This window comes from Phymastichus coffea, unplaced genomic scaffold, assembly GCF_024137745.1.
Source record: "Phymastichus coffea isolate CEN01 unplaced genomic scaffold, Cenicafe_Pcof_1.1 PCOF00050, whole genome shotgun sequence".
In the NCBI taxonomy this organism is placed as follows: Eukaryota; Metazoa; Arthropoda; class Insecta; order Hymenoptera; family Eulophidae; genus Phymastichus; species Phymastichus coffea.
This window is the reverse complement of record NW_026706861.1, coordinates 1,212,836-1,229,603: the sequence shown is the minus strand read 5'-3', so window position 1 is coordinate 1,229,603 and position 16,768 is coordinate 1,212,836. Positions and strand designations below refer to the sequence as shown.

The following is a 16,768-nucleotide window of genomic DNA, read 5'->3' as shown; positions in this document are numbered from 1 at the left end:
GTGTGCGACCAGGGATAGTAGGGATAGTAAGAGCCTACTAATCTCTGGTGTGATTAATTGCTTTTACAGAAGTCGATATTAAGTTATATTTGCATCGCACGTCACTAACGATCAGTTACTGATGTACATATTGGCAAATGTACAGTGAGAAATTTATTATATTTTACTCGGTATGCGCGCGTCAATTAAGTGACGTCAAATAAACAACAATTGTACAACCTTTATTTTATCGTAGAATTACAAAGGATCACTTTGTAAAATTTTCAAGAGAGTGACGAACAATATAAATAAACTGAAAATGACGTGCATCGGAGAAGAATTGTATCACCCAATCGAGACCTTTGTGTTTTTTGATCTGGAGACAACAGGTTTGATTAAGGGGACAAAGATGCCAAAAATCACAGAATTGTCAATGGTAGCTACATCAAGAAATTCCATTAGGTGTGACAAGAGAAACAAATTGGCACTTCCGAGAATCATGCATAAATTAACAATACCTATTTGTCCTATGCAAACAATTGATCCACAGGCTTCATTTGCTTCCAGTAAGTATAATTCTTTTCTAAAAAAAGTGACAGAAAATATTAAGGGAATTTTTTTTCTAGATCTATGGAATAACCTTCTTGACCAAATGAGACCATTCGATGAAGCCACTTATGACATAATTATTCAATTCATCAATAGGTTACCTGGCATTATTTGTTTTGTTGCTCACAATGGCAATCATTTTGACTATCCAATATTTTTATCGGAGCTTGATGGAATCAAAAAGGTAATTGTAACATTTATGGACTATATTAAAAATATATTACCATAATGATTATAATATTTAATATTCATTTATAAGTTTTATTTTATCATTCATAGATGAAATAATTAGTTTTAAATCAAATTTCTTATCGTGTTTTTATAAATCAGTAACACTTACAAAATTAGCTCCTATGATAAATAGTTTATAGTATACTGCTAAACTTAAAATTAATCTCTTGTAATAATCTTCCAGACATTTCCTGATAGGATTTTATGTGTAGACACATTACCAGCATTCCATGAATTCTTTAGCGACACACCAGTGTCATCCCCTTCACTTGTTCAAAGTTTTCCACAGGGCTATGATGAAGTAGATGAAGAAGAACTTGTTGAATTGAAGAGTCATGTATCTGATAGTTCTTTAGATGATCAGTGGAATAACGCTTTATGTGCAATTGTTGATGATTTTGACAAAGTACAAGCCAATGAAAATAGTAAGGATGTTATGGATTATACGATATCAGATAAGAATGGACAAACAACTTCCACTTCGTCTGATTCTATTACACCAAAAAATAGTCCAAACAAATCTTTGCAAGCAATCAATGAAAAGACACCAGAAAATCAAATAATTAAGACAACACGAACAAGAATATCTAGTAATCCTCGTAAAATTTCACAGGCATTTAGTGTGAAAAAACAAATAGAGTTTGACAATAGCAAGCCAAAAAATTTCAAATTATCCACAGTGTACTTTCACATGATTGGATGTGAAGCTGAAAATCTACACTGTGCTGAAGCTGACTGCATAACTATGTTACGTTGCGTTTGTCAAATTGGTCCTAGTTTTGCAGATTGGGCTGACATGAATGCAATTTCACTTAATCATTTAAAAAAAAAGTAAATTGCTTTACTTTCACTTATAACACATGGATAGTGTCTGATAAATAATTAGGATTTACTATAACTGCTTAACTTAAGTATTAAATTTTATTTTTCACGTCGTTATTTTCTATCTATGATTTTTCTATCTATAATTTTTTATTTAATTTCGAAATTTGATGATATCGGACCGATTTTTATATACTTTAATATTAATATTACAGTTCAACGATGATATAAAAATCTTACAAATTATACAGAAACTAAAAGTAAAAATATATTTGACTAAGGATTATAATGAATACAGTGATTTTTGAATGAGGCTAACTAGTCTAGAACTATACTTTTAGCACACATAAATATATTTTATTAAAGTTTTATATTTATTTATCTAAAGGAACTTTAGATTGATAGTTTTTGAGATTAAAATAAAATTAAAAAAATATTTAAATAACTTGTATAAAAAGTTACAATTTTATCAAAATATTTAAACATTCAAAAAAGACATTTTTCCAGTTACAAGCTGACTGCATGTTTCGTATTAAATTTTTGATAATATTTGCTTTTGAGCAATATTTGCTATAAGCATGTGATTTAAATATAGTAAGCCAATTTGTTTCGATAATTTACAATTGAAAAATGTTCCTTTGGTGCTGTGACTTTTTAAGAATAAATTTAATTATTTCTAACGTGTTTCTTGACGGCTTTACTTTAATTGCATATCTATATATATAATATAGATATACAATTCATTTTGATAGCTAAAATGCGAACAGCTGTAATATTTACGTCTTATACGTACGTTAATATTGTGAAATCTGAAATTAATATAATTATTTTATGAATAATTGTGTGATCCGGAATTGAAAAATTTGGAGGCAAAAGTAAAAAGTAAATTTGAGAATTGTTATCACATAAAGTTAAGATGTAACGTCACTTGAAATTTTCTAGAATTTTTACAAAATTCTACATTACAAAAGGATTACAATAATAAAACTTATATAATTTTTCTACAAAAATTCAATCTCTTCACTTATTATTCACATCCTTTTCGACCTATTTTATGTCTTCTATCTCTATTTATTATGTTTATGCTTAATTTAAATGTCATCATAATAAATTGTAAAATAAATATAAAGTCAAAATTACATTTTTTGTTGTTACGATCCCGTAATAGCTCTGAGCGTAGTGAAGTAAGACACTGCTGATGATATTATCTAAAAATTGTTAAATACATTAGGTTGAGTCCTTTTTAAAAATAAAAATAACAAATGTATCTTACTCCAGTCGTATAAGAGAGACTGAGAGCAGTTATCAATCCCGCTACGCTCACTTTTACAATACTCTGACATCGTAACATTATTAGTTTCTTAGCAATCACCATGTCTTTATCGTCATTGTACCAAATCGTTGAATATACAGATGATCCAATTTCTTTGCTCTAAAATTAGAGTGAATTAATGAGAATAAAGTTTAGTAATTATTTGATTTTACAAAATAGTACCCACAGCCACGGATAAATCATCGGCACTCAATGCGATCATAATAAGGCGTACGCTATTTATGAGTAACACTACTCCAAATCTTTCAAGAGACACGGTTGTAGCTTTTGGCTTAAAATTGTATGTTGCGTCTTCATTTGAATGCGTATCAATTTAAATTATAAATACTTACGTTCACTATTTGCAAACCTGCACCAACTGTGTAACAAACGAAGCATGAAACGGTCTTCATTATTACGAATCGTACAACTTTGATTGTGTCGCTTGCTAAGCTGTAAACGAATGAATCAATATATCTATTTTGTAAATATTAAATTATTTAAAATGAAAGTGCATCGATTACATTAATATTTCTTGATGTTGGCGTACGCAATGAAGTAATTCTTCATAACGATCGGCTTTGCCAAATTGCTTCGCAAGAACTTTTAGACGCACCGTACACCCATAAATCAATGTAACAACTATTATGTCAAATACTATCATAACGCTGGAGTGAAGCATAGCAGCGAGTTGATGAGTCAAAAGAAGTGCATCGATTACTGGCGTTCTGATAGACGGGGGATAATACGCTGTTGTTAAAAATGTTTCCCATTTGGTTTCAACGGGATTAGTGATGTACAACACAATTATAATGCCGTACAATTGCATTATAAGAACCATCATTACAGCGAATACTGCTCCTCTTTCTTTCAAATAAAATTTTCGATCGAGGCCAGCTGATTTCATGTACTCTTCAATTTGAATTAATAATCTCTAAAAATATGAAATTTTACATTAATATAACAATTCTTCGTAAAAAAATAGAAAGATATACGTAATCAATAATAAGAAAAGGAATTCCTTGGTCGGCAATAAAATAGTTATTGTTTAGATCTTCACGTTGATCATTTCTGATGACAATTTCAAATGACAATTTCTTACAAAGAAAATAAAACAATGTACAAACCTTCAAAAGATTTACGTAGTACTTGTAAATAATTAGAACAGTCAAAGATTCGATAAAAGCCAGAACTTCCATGGAAGAAAACGTGACTAAGTTGATGTCTTTACGGCCTTTGTAGCACGTATTCAACGTAAACAAAATGCCTATGATGTAGTTAATAAAGTGAAACCACCACACAGATAGATAAATGATTCTCTTAAATAAACTGGTTGAATCACTGCTTAATGGCCACACCACGTATACTATACCCATTAATTTCAAGCCTTTTATTAAATTCATTATTGAAAACAATTGCAACGATATTTTTTACGACACATCGAAAAGAAAAGTGTAGAACCCAACCCTCTGTTTTTATAAGGAATAACTTCAGAGTTCTTACAAGTTTTAATTATCGCGTAATAATATAAATTCAAGTGTTCATCCGTCGCACTATATATTTGTTGCAAACAACAAAGCAACTGAACTATCAAATCATACGCTAAAATATTATTAGATAACACTGTGATATTGGAGGAAATTGAGAGTACAATATATTAACATAGGTCAAAAAGCTTGCGATACGTCACGGCCATTGAGTCAACACATGTTTTCAAGACTGCTAATTATGACAACATAACGACAAAATTAGAGATGTTCATTATGGCATTATTAATCGGTAACGGAAACTAATGATGCAGCTTTATTTAACCTTAGATTAATTACTCAAAGTCTTTCTCTCCATCGTTAGGGTAAGTACAATTTTCACAAACATATTTTTATTTTTACATTTTCATTTTTAGCACCTTGATGATCGGATATGAATAAATCAACCCTATAATTTTATGTTGATAAGATGAACTGAAGTTCAAAATTTGATATCTTCGAAATTACCCCTAGTAAGACCTGTGGACTAAATTTTTGAAGACTTTTTTTTTCACCAAATTCAAGACCCATGTATTTCTTATAGGAACTTGTGTGAATTTAATGCAATAGTCACAGTTCCTTCATTACCAAAAAGAATCTTGAAAAGTGAAGCCTATAATAATGTTTTGATTGGTTGGTGGAAGATGGGCATTTTCACATTTAATTGGCCTACACGAATTGGCGTAATTTGATGCGAATATTTTTATATAACATATGAAATAGTGTGTGATAACAATGTGATAAAAAAATATATATATATTCTCAAAATGTAACATAGATTAAACATCCGGATCAATAAGCTCAAGCAAACTCGTATAGCAGACACCTAAGCTACGTCAAGCTGAATCTTTCGATTCAGATGGTCCAGTCTGATTTTTTCCTTATTAGGCAATGACATTCCAACATACTTCCGAAAATGAGGAAAAACGCTACCTAGACTAAGACGCTATTTCACATGTACGTTTAAGTATGATCAAATTCATTACCGTATAAGGAGCGTGATGTCACGTCTATAAGAGAACTGTCGTTTATTAAGTAGAATTTTTAGCTATGAACTTTTTCAATGAACACAATCGATAATTCAGTTAATTCTGAGACATAGTTACTTTATTTGATCAGCCTTTGCCATCATTTTATCATTAGTCACTATAATCTCAAACTTACAGTGATTCCACAGGAATCATGCGCTTTGTATGGAAGCGTATATGCATGTGCGACCGGGGCATTAAACAAACAATCTCAAAAATACTCATTTTACCATGTGCTCGCTATACACATTTATTAAAAAATTTGAAGATCAGTTGGCTTCAGTTTGAGTAGTAGTTGTTTTGACTATGTGATATTAGATAAGCCGTTTTAAAGACATAAAATGTAAAATGCTTAAAATTGGATGTCGGTCGCATAAAATATAGAACTATTTTTCTTTAAAATATTCTCTAATCAATAATAACTATACAAATAATGTTATATTCTATAACTTATTTAATAATACAATAATATTTTTATCATATATACTCCCCCTTCTCAGATCGTCCGCTTCTAATGAACCCACTAAAATACAAGTAGGATAAGTTATTAATGGAATCATTTATATATAAAAAATTGACCAAATTGGATAACAATACTCATAAGCTACTTCTGCAAGAATGAAAGGATCAGTTTCAATTTTACATTCAATAGAAGCTATAATTCTAGCTAAACGACCATTATATGTTTGAATTTCACAAAGATTAATGTTTTTCAAGAGATTGTGCTTTTGATTCCAAAGATACGAAAGATTATATTTTTCGAAAACTTCTTTCAGTTTTTTTAGCATCTAGAATAAGAAGAAACATTTTTTTTAGAAACTAGAACTACGATAGCAATAAGCAATTATATTTAATATACAACTAATTGTATACTTATGTACATAAACATCCACGTTTTGGAAGCTCGTAAAAAGCTTTCAAGATTCTTATTATTTTAAAGCTTGTGATAAAATAAATTTTCTATAAAATAACTTGAGAATAATTGTTTTTACTCCTTAATATTTATTTCGGTGTATTATGTGCTCCATACAAAATTCAAAGCAGCACTTCATACAACTGCCAAATTACGAGTTAGCATAATAATAATAAATATGAATACATAAAACTATAACTATTCGTGGAAAGAATATAAGTTAATATTCATTAACTTATATTATTAACACGAATGATTCCTTGTGAGACGTTGTTGCAATGTTTTAAATTTAGTTATAAATTTATTTAGAAAACCTTAAAGGCCAATATTCGCATACATAATATGACAGATTTCTATCGATTTTTATTTATATCCGAGTGCAATTTTATCGACAAAGAATTCTTTTACTGATAAAATTGAAGGAAAAATACACTAGTAAACACAACACCTAAAACTTAAAGATATAAGATATACTTACCGTCTTTAAATGGTTAATTTTCTCCTCCGCATTTTGAAAAATATATTTCAGATTAATTTTAATAAATTAATTTTATATGAAGGAAAAGCCGACTCAGTTATGAATACTACGTAACTGATGTATAAAAAATAAAGAAACTTTATTGTTTAATAAATATGAATATTAGTTAGTATACGACATGTTATGATACAATATATTTTCACTTATTGAACAAGCACGTATTATTCATTAAAAATATTTGAATAATAGAAGTTCAAGATTGAATAAAGAAAATGAAAAGCCTTTACTACATATATTTTTAAGTATACTAGCTCAATACTGGCATAAATACTCACGACACCAAAAAGAAAATTAATTACAGTTTGAGCTGCTACTGAAAATTGAAATGATTTCGACGTCTACAGTTCCATTCATGTGAAGGTGTATTAAAATTGCATGAAATCGTGAATTATATTTTAAAATACTGCCAAAATATTCAGTGAATTTATGACTATTAAAATAAATTTCATCTTTCAATTTTTTACTACACAACTATATATTTCATAAAATATCTAATGTTTTCAAAAAAATAATCTATACATTTTCAAGCAATCGTTAGAAATAATAGTTCACTAGAGTTGGATACAATAATTATAACTTAATAAAAATTATTTTTTAATAAAATTGTTCATAAAAATATTAAAAATAGAATATTCTAGTCATTATATTAAGAATTAAAATGGTCAGTAGTGGCGTTGTTTATTTTATTTTATATGATACCATGCAAATTTTTTATACAAAAAGAAAATTATGACAAAAAAAACAGAAAACAAGTCTATACATATACTTTACATACAAAAACTTTAAAAAAAACTCACCGTATAAATACATACAAATGTCAAACATACATGTAAATTATTTTCTTCTTATTTCTATCGATTTCGTAACATTGATTTCAAATAAGATCCCAATAAAAAATACTCTATCTAAACATCGTCGTCGCTTGAAAACTGCAAATCTGTAATAACATAATATTAAACATATGTACAAATTATCAACTTATTTATTGAATTTACTTATTCAGAATAAAAATATCATTAACGATAACAAAATATTTGAATGTCTAATGAAAAACTATGTATTGGATTTTTGTTATTCTTATTCTGACTATTTATTATTTGAAAAAATGACTAAAAAATGTACCTTCTTCAAGTATACTGCTTTTGTAAATTGTAGGTGACCCAGTTGATTGATCATTTCTTTGAATATAATTTATATTTGTGCTCGAGTCATCAGAATCATCTTCAGAGAGATACAGTGAATTTGTCTGGAATAAATACACATCATTACATATTTTTACAAAGAAAAATTAAACAATGAATTTTACCAATATTTACCTCAATGGCCTCAGATTTAATAGCAAAACTAGTACTTACATTATGCTTAATGCAGTGAGTATCCATAGGTAATTCTTCAAATTCATTTTCAGAGAGATCTATTGGATTGTTCTGAAAAATAATTGCAACATTCAATATACTTAAAAAGACCTTTTCAAATAATAATACTTTTCAACCCTTACAAGGCCAAATTTAGATCCAATATCAACGCGATCATCTTCATATTGCCATGAAGTATCAATGTTAGCCTGCCTCATGGCTTTTTCTTGTACAGATGCAATACTACTTTCAAGGTGCAGTATTTGATGCGATAACTGGAAAAAAAAATAGTTTTTTGTATAAAAACTAAAATATTTCGATGTTGAACGTCTAATACGTACATTCTCAAAATGGTTTTCAATTGTCTTCAGTAATATTTCTGCTTTAGTTTTCATCAGTGAGTTTTGACCATTATACAATACACAATTGTCGTAAATCAACTGAAAATCTTTCAAGATTTCTGCGCGCCTTCGATATTTGTGCACTTTAAAAATGAAGTAAATTATTCAGTTTTTTAAAACACCTAAATTTTTACATGGCTAAATAATCACTCACTGGCAATTTTTTTCGATATAGTGTCCAGATCCATTGGATTTTTCACGATATGATAATAATCCTTAGAGCCGACGAGATTCTTGTTGACAGGCTTTAAAAAGGGTACAGCTTGTGGCATAGCCTTAATTTCCTTGATAATTCCACTCACGATGTCAGAAAACGCTTCTTGATCATTATTGTCCAGCAATGGTTTGATAGCATTTTCGAGTTTTATGATCTTATCTTCTTTTTTAGACATAAGTTCTACGCATATGTTAAGCATTCTTTGGGCCGAATCAGTCAAAGGATTTATAGGTCCGTTGTACCGAACACAGTTCTCTTTGATTTGGACAATGTCACTAAGAAACTCCACACGACTTTGGTACTTCCTCTGTCGAATGTTATCATTGATCTTTTGAAGGTCCATTGGTTTACTGATGATGCGACGATAATCAGATAAAGACTAGAATAATACAAAAAATATTTGAAACAACTACAAGTAAGATCAAAAAGATCGTAATTTGAAAAGTAATCACCTTCGTATTGACAGGAAAAAAAAATGGCTGAAATTCTTTATATCCACGTATTACAGTGATAATCTCTTCGAAAATCGTTGACAGCATAATAACAGGGTCGGTACACTGACGATTCGTACCTGCAAGTATCTGACGATGCTTATTGTTAACAGTTTGTATATTATCGGACGAACTCTTGTGCTTTTTTTGCGATAATTTTTTCTTTGATGTATTCTGCACTAACATACAAGGGTTCATATTCTCGATTTCCTGGCAATATATAAAACATCATTAACCGATAAAAACATGATTAATTCTGTTACTCACCTTGATAAGCTTCATTGAAAATTTAAGTTTAGTCCCATCAACCTTAACCAACTTCCGTTTGTTAACATCCAACTGGTCCATAACATCATTGGAAATGGAATCTATACTGTGTGAATGAGCTGTTTGAACATTTATTTGATTCTGAAGTTTTTCTTTGCGCATTTCTCTGTTTTTAATATACTTCAACTGGGTCTTGATTTTCCTCTTCTCGAGCTCTAATTCTTCGTCTTCATAAGCGTACTGTTTAATGAATGCGGCATCCTTGGTGCTACGAATTTGAAGGTATGCATCGACTACTGCTGAGTTGTGAATAATTTCAGTACGTATATATTCGGAGCCATCGGTGTTCCGAAAAGTACGATGAATCTTTAATGATCGTGGCGAATGGGGGTTGAAATTTAGATCATATGCTTCATTTTTTTTCGACTCTATAGGTTTCTGTTTCACTGATTCATCTATTGCACATAAAAGAAATGTCGTTGAATTTTAAATGAATATCAATAATGTAATATATTGCCAAATTACCATCTGCCAACATTTTCAGCAGTTCCTCCCTCTCTCGCTCTTCTCTTTCAAATTCAAGAAGTGAATCACTCTTGCCCTGATTTGCTAGCAAGATCTCAATATTCTCAGCCATCTTTTCGACTTCTTCGAGATCTTCGCTCAAATATTCAGTGTCATCGTCGCTGCTTAACACTTCGCTAGATGACAACTTGAGATTCTGCAAATCGAAGATACGTTGGCATTCTTCTTTATATCTTTGCTGACATCCAGCCATCGAGAAACGCTTGCTACGTGAAAACTTTGCGAAACCTTCCTCGCCGCGATCTTCTCGAATGGTTGATAACGTACGCACTGCATCAATTAATTCCCATCTTGTGAGTTTCTTGAGGTCTTCTGCTCGTACACCATAACTACGGAGTATTGTTTCAGCTCCTTTTGCAGATAAAGAGCGTAAGTCGGCTTCAGTGCCGGTAATTTTTTTTGATTTCAATTCCTGTTCGTCCTACAGAAAAAATTTGAAAGAGTAATAAGAGTATTTGATTGATTGGTTCTTCACAAAGACATATGTTTAACAGAAAATTCTTCTCTAAAACCTAAGAGGCATACATTTGCAAAGGTCGGGAGTTGATAAAATGATCTTTAAAAATGGTTTTAAATAAACTGAATTACAAAAACAATTATATCTTAATAATAATAATAATAACACTTTTTGTTTTCATTTAGATTGAAAATTAAATAGCTCTTCTCGCAGTTCCAATAACTCTTTTTATAAGCTTTTTAGTTTTAAATCTCTAAAATTAATTTTTTCTTTCTCTATTAAATTGTGTACATTATTTTGACAAAATATAAAATAAATGAACGAAAACTCTTGAAACTTTATAATCGAAAGAAATACCAATCGTTCTAAAAATAAAGAAAATAAAGAAATTGCCTAAAATTTTCACAATTGAAAAAATTTTCCTGTTTACCTGTTTGAACACAGACTTAGGCACCCTGACATACGAGAAACCCTCTCCGCAACCAGTTGGATCAACCGGTCCAACTAACTGAAGGTAACATTTGCCATTCATAGCATCAATATAAGCCCGAGTAGTATTCCATGGGGCAGCTTTTACTTCATCGTCTAGTTTATTCTGTATCTCTTCGTCATTCATATCCTTGTCTTGTAAGACAAACGCAGATTTGTCACCATAGCCAATATCTTTCAACCTTTGCTGTGCAGCTACCATACTAAAATATGCACAGCATTGTTCAGGAGACACCAAAGAACGGATTTCATCTTCCAAAGGCAAACGAAAGGTTGATTTAAGCACCCAATGAAAACAGTCTGGTCCTGTAATAAAAAGAAAAATTTGTACACCATGAAATAAGCACATTGACTACTTTATTCACCTTTACTGACCTCCCTTATTATAATTATAATCAGCAAAAGAACTCAAGTGTTTTTTAATAAAAGGCATTTTGAGAGTGGGAAAAGCTTTTTTGAGAACGTCTCTATGCATTTTAGGCGGATCACTCTTCGACTTAGAAAAAGTTTTGTACACAAAGACTTGCAGAAAATTTTTCATAAAATCAGCAATTTTTTTTGAGTTAGGAGCAGGTACCTCTAAAAGAGGACACTGTTGTCCGGCAACGTATAGAGCGTCGATCAACCTGATATAGTAATGATTACGTGTCCTAATCACCAGAAAATCTGTTTCATTAACTTTGTGCTCATAAATAGGCGTCCGGTACATATTATTTTCAAGTGCTTGCAAACTTTGTCCGGGTGCCAAATTACCTAAGAACAAACCATTCTGAGGATATGCCGTCTCACCATATTTATACTTTGGTGGACCATTATCTTTGCCAGGCTTGCCTTGGTAGTAGTTCATGATTTTAGAGCACATGCCAATAAAATTCATTAGTGGAGGATGTTCCTCGGAGAATTCTACCAATACAAGGTTACCGTCTCTGCCTGAGAGATCTGCAAAAGAGCGCATGAAAAATAGCTCGCCAGTTTTTAGAGCTTCTTGTCTTAGCTGAAATGTTTATTAATAATTAACTTCGGCAGCCAAAAACAAGGATTTCACACAGAGTTGGAGAATTCTGAATGGGCTTACTTTTTCCTTCTTACTGATATACTTAGTCAAAGGTATAACTGCGTGTGATTCAGATTGAGTTAAACGACCACAGGCATAACGTTTGAGTGGAGACCTGTGAAAAGTTCGAAGACGCTTTGGTCCCATGTAGGTGGGTATGAGGGAAGCTTGCAACTGTAGAACAGGAATACTGTGTGGTATGTGTTTCTGACAATTTGCTTCTAGTTTCGAAGTTTTATCCGTTAATTTCGGCATGTAGTATCTACAATAAGCAAACATTTTCAACATTTTTAAAAATTACATGAAATAATGAAAATGTATCATACATATCATTTGAAATGTTGAAAGGATCCAGGTTAAGTTGTTTTTCTGTTAGAGTATCCTCTTCTTCTGAAGGACCAATTACACCAGTTTGACTTAATATTGATTTAATATTCTCTGTGTGGACATAAATACTTTTTACTTTTGATTGAGCTTCAACATTCTCAGATAATGAAGTTGGATCAGAATCTTCTGGAATAGCAAAGATTATGTTCTCATCGCTGGGATCAAATTCTAATATCTTAGGCTGTAGTATTTTTCTCATGGCTTTGGCATCCCAAATAATCTCACTTTCCCATAAACCATACACTAGCTCTTCGTTTTCCACTGGAAAATTTGAGTATAAAATGCTATGATTTTGGGTTTCAATGGTTTCTGATTTTCCTTGGTAAAACCTGTTTCAAGAAATGTTTATAAATTCATATATAATAGATTGACCTTTTTAAATAATAATGTAATTTAAAACAAACGCTGAATTATTTTTTGTTAACATAGGTGCCCAGTCCTTACAGTTGGTTATCTCTTGTTGCTAATTTCAACAACAAAAATTATAAATTCTTAGATATTTAATTCAAATATGCATTTTATCTCCAAAATTACAATTTTTATTTTCTTAAATTACCTTTTGAGCTACATCATCAATATCCCAAATAATGTTATCTTCCCAATGCATTTGAGAAACCATAAGAAAAGCATCCTCATCTACTTCATCGAATGAGTATTCATTCTCATCTATTATGTCTGCTAATTCAAACCCATAATCAAAACCATCTCCTGATTCAGGTACTCCAAGAAGATCAAACCAATATTTTGCTGGTCCAAGTCTCCATGCAGCTGTTTGGTTTGTGTCTAGTTTAAATCTTTTCATATTTTCACAATACTCTTCAACGATCGCTGACTCTAGAAATTTGGCTTCATCTTCACATAATTCATCTGAACTATAATTAACTCTGTAATGCTAGAATATAACTTGAAATTAAATTATTATAAGAATTTCAAAACATAAAATAAAAATAAAGATAGACTTTACAGTAGCAGTCTGATTGTTCTTTTTCGAATTTATTTTATCATTTGATTCATTGATATCATTATGTTTTCTTTTGACTCTCGCATGATTCTGTAATTCATGTGAAGCTTGTTCTGATGTAGGTGACTTTTTGAAAATAAGAGCGTTGTCTGGATCAAAATCATCATAAAGTTCTGTATTGTCAATATCAGTACATCCAGATGGTAGTGCCATTACGAGAGGGTATGTTTTTCCAGTTTTTATGTCATATACCACATCTAGAATGTTACAAATGGGAATAGTTATGCATCATTATCATACTTTCGTTTGAACATGCAAAAAATTCAATTGATGATTTTAATGCAAATGCAAAAAAATAATACAAAAAATCTAATTAAAAAGTTAAATTATTATCATTATGATCAGAAAATTATTAAATAAAAAAATATTTTTTTGATTTAAGCAAAATATAAAAATATAAGCTTATAAAACTAATACTTACAAAAAACAACAAACCAATAACTTATTTTAATGTAATACTAGAGGATTCATTAATATTTCAATTTATGATTGTTTCTTACAATAGACTCACCATTTTCTATTGCGACATTATTTGACGTTTTTTCGTGCGAGAGAGAGTCGAGTTTTGACAGGTTCCACAAAGAATGTTGCTTTGTGTTACTGTGTGGCATATCTTCTTTGTTTTGGTGGTCTGTTTGGCCATTGTCGATACTAACAATTGCTTCACTGGTGCAAAAATTTAATTCGAGGTTATCATCTAAATCCATTATTTTTTCGGAGAATTATTCACAATCAATATTCATTAAGGATTTTGTAGAAACTACATCAACGTTGAATACGATTTGCACAAGCACATATGAGGTTAAACGATTATGACCACATCTCTTGTTTGTTAACTAAATCGTAATTTATTTAAGTTCGCGGCTTTGACCGCACATAATCGGTTGATTTACTTTAATTATAAACGATCTGAAACGGACGTCGCAATGGAAAACCGAGGATCGTCGAGCCGATTCGGCTGCATACCTTTGAGTATTGCCAGCCTGCGGTCGTGAGCTTTATGAAGCAACAAAGCACGCAAGTAGCTATCGGCTATCCTTTGCAGTGTGATATATTGCGTGTACGTGTCAGAATTAAAAATCATTTACCGGTGCAAAGCCGACGTTTTACTATATTTATTGATTATTATCATTAATGAAATGAGTGGAACAATTAATATTGCAATTATCCGTTAATTTAAAAATTACATTAAATTTACTTGATCAATGCATCAAATATCATGAATACTCGAGTCCACATTTATATTTTGACGTTTGATATGACTGTGGTTACAAAATGAGTAAGAAGTAAATTAGAAAAAGTTAAAAAAAAATAGTATTTAACTTGAACTCCGTTCGAAATATTTTAAAAATTCGCAAAAAAATTGCTCTTCCAAGACTATAGAAAAACATTTATAACCGGTTTTTCTAGCATGGAGTAAAAAACTTGATTAATTTAAAACGGAAGTTTAAGTTAATATGTTACGTAGTTACTGTGTAAAATTTAATACAATTTTATACCGTGTCTCAATCATTAGTAACACCTGTTTATTTTAGTATTAACTGCAAATGTGTTGATGAAATTTCCGAAACATACTTTTGCTCGGCATGTTTTAACGACAAAATATCTCTACTTTATTTTCTCTATAAAAAGCATTGATCTTGGGTGTGAGTTTGTACTCATATCTAAACAGAAAGTAGTTGACGTAAAGCAAGAAGAGTACACACTCAAATCTATTTTTAAAAGTGTGTTAGTTTCTTGCAGTAATTGATCTGCATAAATCAAATATGACGTTCAAATAATAATAAATAATACGTACGGTTGATCTACGTTTTATTTCTTCACTTTACTGAAACGATGCTGACATTCAATTGATCATCAAACATCTATCTTCCTCTTTAAAATATCACTGTTTGTATACTTCAAATCTGAATTTGTAGATCACCATTTATAATTTATGTATATCGAGTTATTTGCTTCACTTATAAGCACAGATTCACGGATATTGTTTTCATCTTGTAAACTTGGTCATTATGGTCCATATATCCAACAATAACGAAAATAGGCTACTTCCTTCATTATTTGCCCATCAAAATCCATCTTACATATTTGGATAGAATGTTGAAAAACATCAACGTTTTCGTCAGGTTTACGAATTAGAACTGATTCATGTCAGCCAAATGATATATCGAGCCAGCAGCGTCATCGTATTCTTTTCAAAGGACTTGTCATTTTTCGGAATTATTAAAAAACTTGAAAAATTATTTCGTGGAACAGCAGAGGCAAATATCTACACTTGACAATACCAGACTATTTAAATGTGAATGACTCAAATGATTTTGACTTCGACATTACCACTTTCAATCACACAGCCCCTCGGTTCCAAAATTTTGAACTCCTATTATACTATGTGGCCCTTATTACTCATATGAAGATTGAATAGACCCCATTCCGACATACTTTCCAACAAATTAATGATGTCTCTTTAATAACCGAGCGTAAACTTTCTTTATTCACAAAGATTCACAACATATTTCGACTAACGATTTTATTTAATAATAATTATTTGATTATAACCATCATTGATCCTATTTACTTTAAAATTTTATTTTAAGGAAATATTTACTATAGGATTATTATAATTCATGTTATTATAATTGTCATTATTTTCTCATTCCACTAGTATGTAAAGAATGAAGACTCAAAATGGTTAATATTCAAGTGCTTATAAGTACTTTTGTAATGAGCTGAGTATATTGTAGCAATGTAAAATTCCTATTAACATTTGCACATTACGTTATTACGTTATTAATTATAGCCAATTGAGTACTCAATATGTTACATACGTATCGCTATAATCATATTGCAAGCAATTTTTAAGTCAAATACATAATTAAAATTTCAATGTCTTTCCTTAATCCCATGAAGATAATTCTAACGACCTAATTCCTAAACCCTTTACTTGGGATAATCCGTTTACATCCATAACTGATAATGTATGCGAAGTTAAGTCGATTGTCTCACTGATAATCTAATGCGGAGCACTGTCAACGTTCCTAATCCGATTCCAAATCATTGTCATACACATGGCATAGGTCAGTCTGAAT

At 30.6% G+C, this 16,768-nt stretch overlaps 3 protein-coding genes across 8 annotated transcripts in view; 1 reads left to right on the top strand and 2 right to left on the bottom strand.

Annotated features, from left to right (window-relative positions):
- Positions 1-2,757, top strand: part of LOC131665387 (uncharacterized) — a 28,015-nt gene extending 25,258 nt beyond the window's left edge. The window contains exons 3-6 of one of the 3 annotated variants that reach the window (XM_058937255.1): positions 70-139; positions 236-545; positions 606-772; positions 1,004-2,757. In XM_058937255.1, the coding sequence (XP_058793238.1) occupies positions 122-139; positions 236-545; positions 606-772; positions 1,004-1,654 (1,146 nt within the window). In that variant the 5' untranslated portion in view covers positions 70-121 and the 3' untranslated portion in view covers positions 1,655-2,757. Of the gene's footprint in view, positions 1-4; positions 171-235; positions 546-605; positions 773-1,003 lie in introns of those variants that run through there. The other 2 variants (XM_058937253.1, XM_058937254.1) reach the window with 2 other exon arrangements.
- Positions 2,758-2,792: 35 nt separating this feature from the next.
- Positions 2,793-4,356, bottom strand: LOC131665427 (uncharacterized). Its single transcript, XM_058937302.1, has 6 exons — positions 4,081-4,356; positions 3,478-3,887; positions 3,307-3,406; positions 3,141-3,245; positions 2,915-3,073; positions 2,793-2,849 (listed from the first exon to the last, which is right to left on the bottom strand). The coding sequence occupies exons 1-6, from the start codon at positions 4,354-4,356 to the stop codon at positions 2,793-2,795; spliced, it is 1,107 nt and encodes a 368-aa protein (XP_058793285.1).
- Positions 4,357-7,672: 3,316 nt separating this feature from the next.
- On the bottom strand, positions 7,673-16,163 carry LOC131665322 (transcription initiation factor TFIID subunit 1-like). Of its 4 annotated transcripts, none has more exons than XM_058937148.1 (19): positions 16,017-16,163; positions 15,481-15,971; positions 14,194-14,348; positions 13,626-13,879; positions 13,218-13,553; positions 13,066-13,124; positions 12,601-12,990; positions 12,296-12,536; positions 11,596-12,214; positions 11,162-11,526; positions 10,215-10,695; positions 9,690-10,144; positions 9,384-9,632; positions 8,869-9,310; positions 8,655-8,797; positions 8,457-8,588; positions 8,314-8,385; positions 8,081-8,204; positions 7,673-7,895 (listed from the first exon to the last, which is right to left on the bottom strand). In XM_058937148.1, the coding sequence occupies exons 3-19, from the start codon at positions 14,291-14,293 to the stop codon at positions 7,864-7,866; spliced, it is 4,494 nt and encodes a 1,497-aa protein (XP_058793131.1). In that variant the 5' UTR covers positions 14,294-14,348; positions 15,481-15,971; positions 16,017-16,163; the 3' UTR covers positions 7,673-7,863. The 4 variants fall into 4 exon arrangements, with proteins under 4 accessions (XP_058793131.1, XP_058793130.1, XP_058793129.1 ...); XM_058937147.1 differs by having other exon boundaries at positions 15,481-15,951; XM_058937146.1 differs by lacking the exons at positions 15,481-15,971; positions 16,017-16,163 and adding an exon at positions 15,182-15,282.
- Between the last annotated feature and the right edge of the window lie 605 nt (positions 16,164-16,768).

Coding starts and splice junctions, on each gene's coding strand:
- LOC131665427 (XM_058937302.1), bottom strand. CDS start 4,356: ATGAATTTAATAAAAGGCTTGAAATTAATGGGTATAGTATACGTGGTG. Junction 3,246..3,306: donor CAGGTTTGCAAATAGTGAAC/GTAAGTATTTAT, acceptor TACAATTTTAAG/CCAAAAGCTACAACCGTGTC. Junction 2,850..2,914: donor GTCTCTCTTATACGACTGGA/GTAAGATACATT, acceptor AACAATTTTTAG/ATAATATCATCAGCAGTGTC.
- LOC131665322 (XM_058937146.1), bottom strand. Junction 11,527..11,595: donor TTATAATTATAATAAGGGAG/GTCAGTAAAGGT, acceptor TTTTTATTACAG/GACCAGACTGTTTTCATTGG. Junction 8,205..8,313: donor CTCACTGCATTAAGCATAAT/GTAAGTACTAGT, acceptor TATTTATTCCAG/ACAAATTCACTGTATCTCTC.